Genomic DNA, 6,001 nt, shown 5'->3' on the forward strand with positions numbered 1-6,001 from the left:
ACGCCTTGTTTTATGGTCCTGGCCTCAAATACATGACCTGTCTTTTCTTCCCTCTTGCTGGACAAGAACACTCTCAGGATCTGTGTTGCCTGGGTGGACTCGCCTCCTGCTCTCAGCACAGACATGGTTTTAGGACAGCCCCCAAGAAGCATCCTCTCTCTCAAAGATAGCTTAATCAACTCTTTTTATCAGGACACTTGGAAAACTTAATTTCATTTTTTATTATTCAACATTTTATACATAATAAATACAAACTTTTTACAGCCACTGTAAAGAAAGCGCATCTGCACGGAGGCTCCCTCTGAGCCCTGACCTGTGCATGGTGATGCCGGGTTATTCGGCCTGGAGAGAAGGGTTATTTTTTTTTTTTTTTAAAAAGGAGGCATATTTTTACAACTTTGTTTCTTAAAATAAAATTAGCAGCTCTTCCAAAAAATATTTTAAAATATAACAAAAGAGTTCAAATAACTCTGAGGTTATGGGAAACGCAAATCCAAGGACAATTTGGTTAGCTAAACAGAATACAAGACTGGGTGGCAGGAACTGCTCTATTATAAATACTTTGAAGATCAGCAAATTTGAAAATCTTAAAATACTCTTTTAATTTTTTAAACTTAAGAATAAGTTTGCTAAACATAAAAAGACCTCAAATAGATCAACAGATAAATGTAAAAACCAAAAATCCAAATTCATGGAGAAGATTCATCAGAGTATCATTGCTAAAGTGATTGAATGACTGAAAATCCCTTCAGCTCCGATATCAGTCAAAAATCCCACAGGGACATATGACCATTTCAAGTTTTTAGAGATTCTCAGGAGGGATGGAAATTTCAAAGCATTATACAAACTTTAAATATGTGAATTTCTTTTCCCAGCCAAGGTAAAAGAGGATTGGTAAGCATTGCTTTGTTCCCTAGGTCAAGATCTACAGTCCAGAGTGCTTGGCTCTTCTAGGCTGAGGCCAAGGGGAGCACCATGAGGCTCTTCTGTGTCCTGCAGGAGGTGCTAGCCTCCTTGGTCTCACCTGGGCAGGTGTGCAGTCCTTTATCCTTTCCACAGAAAGCAGGTTTCCTCCAGGGCCCTTAGATTCTTCACCCTGGACAAATGTCAGGGCCGTGGGACTGAAGCTGTACTTTCAGAAGGTGACAGCTAGTCTGCACCAATCACAACCCAGATGTCTAGGCCAGTACTCTGGCTTAGGAATAAAATAATATAAGGGCCTCCACAGTAGAGAGGCTGAACAAGGCAGGCCTTTGTCCTCAATGCAGCCAGAGACTTGGACTCAAAGGACACTGGTCAGAAGGGTATACGCTGTAAAAACCAAGAGGAAAAATACCCAAAGACAAAAAGAACGTTAAGGTGGCTCATTTCAGATGTGGAAGCTCCATTTCTGCTTCTTCTGTAGCCTCCCTTCTAGTCTATGTGATGGGAAAGACATGGCCTCAGCCCCTCCAGGTTAGCCCACTAATACTAAATGAATGGCATAAATATTAATACAAAGGACACTGTTATTTTAAATCTGTTAGTTGAGGAAGAGATGTGCATTAATGCAATTGGCGCTAAGCTCAGGCAGTCCACTTTCTTCCCAATAAGGTTGCATTTTCAATATGGGAATGAACCTGGGGAGGAGCCAGCCTCTCCTGGATCCCTCTAGTTTCCTTACACAGTCAACTTGATTTGAATAACAATCAGAAGAGCAAAATCCACTTGAGGAAAGATGAGATCTTTGCCACAGCCTTGTGGCCACAGTAATATACTGTACGAGTTCACACACTTGGTAATTCTGGGTCTGTGCCCTGGATCTAGGCCTGGCCTTGAGTCTCATATAAAAATGGGCCACCATAAGGCATGAGAGCTGCTCCCCTCTGCTTCTAGGACCCACTATGATTTGTGCTATGGTAGGAGAGATGACATAGAAAATGACAACAAAAAAGGCACAATCAGGCCAACTAGTCCCATCAAATCCTCCTTGGTTTTGCTCTGTTCAAGAGTCATCATCATGCAAAGGTGCCTAAAAACAAGACTGGCCAAACTCCAAGCCCGGCCTTGATTGTAGCAGTAACGGAAGGTAAATCCACTGTCACACCAGTGTGATCTCCACATCCTCCATCTTCTCAGCTGTCCGTCGGTGGTTCTGTGTAGGTGGTGGGGGTGCTGCCCGAACCTGAGCAAGAGACAATTACAGGGTTATCAGTCTCTTGACTCAGAGGCTAGCACGTAAAAAAGCTCCAATGTTCCTCTTGAAGTATACTGACACCTGAGGGCCTGGGAATGCTCTCAGCTTTCCATGTGTTCCCTGCTCTGAACAGCGGGCTCCATTATGCATGAAATGTCAGGTCAGATTGCTTGTTATGCTAGAAGTACCAAGGTAAGCAAGTTGCTGTAGTCCTAAAACACTTCTCCAAAGTAAAAAGAAGACACAGTCATAAGGACTGGACCTGCTCTATCATGTTTCTGAGGAGAGCCACGGGGAACAAGGCTGGAGAGGTGGGCTGGGGCAAGTAGTGAAGGGCCTTAAGTTACAGTAAGAAATTTGGATAGTCAGGCAGGGTGGCACACGCTTGTAATCCCAGCATGCAGGAAGCAGAGGCAGAAGAACTTTAGAAAGATGGAGGCCAGCCTAGGCTACACAGTGAGGTTTTGTCTCAAAAATTAAACCAAACCAAAATACATGGGGCTGCAACCCAGTGGGAGAGTGCTTGCTTAGCAGGCTCAAGGCTCTGGATTCAATTCCCAGCACTGAAAAAGGAAGTTAAAGGAGAAAGAAAAAAAAAAAAACAAGAAACTTTATTTTCTTATTTTGGTTGGTTGTATGAAGTGTCAGATTTGGGTGGGAAAACATGACTCAGCTTTGTAGGAAGAGACTGTAGGTGGGCTAGAGCTCTTTGGAAGGAAGATGACTTAGCAAATACTCTGGTCACCCGAATAGTGCAGAGCAGTGGAAGGCTCTGAGAGTAAACCAAGCAGGACCTGTCACTGTCCTTGGGTTGAGGGGTAGTAAGCTGGCAGAAATGATTCCAGTAAGGCAGCAGAAATGATTCCAGGACAGGGAGGAAGGAGTGGCTTCCACTTACCCACACAGGCAAGATGGAGAGGGAACAAGTCCAGAAGGGAAGAGATTTAACTCCATTTTGCTGAGTTTGCAGGTTTGGGAAATCTGAGGTATGATCCCACAAACCCAAAGCTTGTAAGGGAGGTGAATGTGGGAGTTGTTGGTATGCGAATGACTTTCATGGTCATGGGAGTAGATTAGATCACGTGGGAAGGGTGTGTTCAGTGGCTTCAACTGATGCAGCTGAGACAGAAGAATGAAGTGTATCTACAGAGACGGACAGATGAGTCCTCTTTACTCCCTGCCCTCTGGAGAGCCTGGCAGCCTTGCTGCCACTGTCCCCTCCAGTGTCCTAGAGGCTCCCTGCATCTATTCTGCTTCCTTCCCCACACTCTATTAAGCTGCCAGAGAATTTTTTTTTCTTTTTTGAGACAAGGTCATATTATTATAGCTCAGGCTAGTTTTGAACTCATGATCCTTCTACCTCAGTTTCCCAAATGTTGGGAATTACAGGCATGTGCTACCATGCCCAGCCAGTAGCAAGGTTTTAAAAAAGTATAAGAAGCCAAAATGCTATCCTGCTCTTCACCTTACAAAGCCTTCCCATAGGGGCTGGAGAGATGGCTCAGTGGTTAAGAGCACTGACTGCTCTTCCAGAGGTCATGAGTTCAAATCCTAGCAACCACATGGTGGCTAACAACCATCTATAATGATATCTGATGCCCTCTTGTGGGGTGTCTGAAGACAGCTACAGTGTACTTACATATAATAAATAAATAAAAATTAAAAAAAAAAAAACCAAAGCCTTCCCATAATAATAGAGACCCATAACTTCAACAAGGTTCTCAATGCACATCAGCTGAATGAATTAAGCCAGTGGATAAAGGAACTAAATTTGAATAAAATAAAACTACCTCCTATCTTCCAGTTTTCAGGCTATGCCTGGGAGTGTAGTGATAGATAAGGAGTGACAGCAGAGCTCAGGGTAACAAACTACTAACTACAATGGTCACTCGTGTCACCATGCATCCTTCAGAGAACAAGTTCTCTGAGGTCATGAAGTGTACCTTATTTCAAAGTCCTTCAAAGATGCAAACACAGAAAAATAAATTCTTTTTTAAAAAGCATACTGTAATTAATATATATGAGTGTTTTGCCTGCATGCATGTCTGCACACCACGGGCATGTAGTGTCCCTGAAGGCCAGAAGAGGGTGGTAGATCCCTGAAACTGGAGTTACAGATAGCTATGAGTTGTCATGGGGGTTCTGGGAATCGAACCCAGGTTCTCTGGAAGAGTAGCCAGTGCTCTTCACTGCTGAGACATCTTGTCAGTCCCAGGAAAACAGGCTCTCATTTTGGTGGGATTGGGGAGATTAGGGAGCTCAAGATAGTTTATCTGTATAGCCCTGGCTTCGTAGACCAGGCTGGCCTTGAACTCAGATATCCACCTGAAGCAAGAACTGGAATTAAAGGTTAGTGCCACTACTGCCTGGCTGAAAAATAGATTCTTAATAAATATCTGCTAAGAAATTTCTCCATTTCATAACTGTTTGTATTTAACCGAACAGCTACTCTTTCTGATCTTACCTTGGCTCAGTGAGGAAACTTCCAATGTAGACTGGATGAGTTATTTTATAACCTTCCTTTGTTTTAAGAAAAATGATTTTAAGCGTTCCAAGTAAATAGACCCAAAAAGCAAGTTTGAGTAGCCATTTTAATGTCTAATAAAATAGACTTTCATCTAAAATTAAGCAAAAGAGATGGGGAAGGACACTTCATATTCATCAAAGGAAAAATTCACCAAGGTGATGAATTGTGAACATCTATGCCCCAAATGCAACAGCACCCACATCTGTAAAAGAAAAATTGCTAAAGCTTAATTTGTACACCAAATCCCATACAATAATAGTGGGGGACTTCAATACTCCATTCCCACCAATCAACAGGTCATCCAGACAAAAACTAAACAGAGAAATAATGAAACTAACTGATGTTATGAATCAAATGGACTTAACAGATATCTACAGAACCTTTCACCCAAACACCAAAGAATATACCTTCTCAGCACCTCATGGAACTGTCTCCAAAATTGACTGAATAGTTGGTCACACAGGAAGCCTCAGCAGATACAAGAAATAATGCCTTGTATCTTATCAGACCACCATGGATTAAAGCTGGACTTCAACAACAACAGAAACAACAGAAAGCCTACAAACTCATGGAAACTGAACAACTCTCTACTCAATAATCTGGATCAGAGAAGAAATAAAGAAAGAAATTAAAGAGATTCTAGAATTCAATGGAAATGAAGGCACCACACACCCACACTTAGGGAACACAATGGAAGCAGTGCTAAGAGGAAAGTTCACAGCACTAAGTGCCTCCATAAAGAAATCAGAGAGATCTCATACCAACAATTTAAAATTACATGTGAAAGCTCTGGGGAAAAAAAGGAAGCAAACACACCCAAGAGTAATAGACTACGAAATAATCAAAATCAGGGCTGATATCAATCAGACACAAAGCAAACAATACAAAGAGTCAATAAAATCAAGAGCTGGTTCTTTGAGAAAAATCAACAAGATAGACAAACCCTTAGCCAAACTAACTAAAAGGCAGAGAGACAGTATCCAAATTAACAAAATCAGAAATAAAAAGGGTGACATAACAAGAGACAATGAGGAAATTCAAAGAATCATTAGGTCATACTTCAAAAGCCTGCATTCTAAAAGAAATGGATGATTTTCTAGACAGATACTACTTACCAAAGTTAAACTAAGATCAGATAAACTATTTAAACAGTCCCATAACCCCTAAAGGAATAGCAGTAGCCATTAAAAGTCTTTCCCCCTCACCACCAAAAAAAAAAACCAAACAAACCAAACCACTCCCCACCCCCGCAGGGCCAGATGGTTTTAGCACAGAATTCTACCAGACTTTCTTTCTTT

The 6,001-nt window shown here is 41.8% G+C and overlaps 1 protein-coding gene across 1 annotated transcript in view; it reads right to left on the bottom strand.

The window, feature by feature from the left end:
* Positions 1 to 201: 201 nt before the first annotated feature.
* Fchsd2 (FCH and double SH3 domains 2) overlaps positions 202 to 6,001 on the bottom strand; it is a 171,319-nt gene continuing 165,519 nt past the window's right edge. Inside the window, exon 20 of the mRNA XM_028770576.1 lies at positions 202 to 2,164. Coding sequence (XP_028626409.1) covers positions 2,081 to 2,164 — 84 coding nt within the window. The 3' untranslated portion in view covers positions 202 to 2,080. The remainder of the gene's footprint in view (positions 2,165 to 6,001) is intronic.

Source organism: Grammomys surdaster, unplaced genomic scaffold, assembly GCF_004785775.1.
Source record: "Grammomys surdaster isolate TR1022 unplaced genomic scaffold, NIH_TR_1.0 203, whole genome shotgun sequence".
NCBI lineage: Eukaryota > Metazoa > Chordata > Mammalia > Rodentia > Muridae > Grammomys > Grammomys surdaster.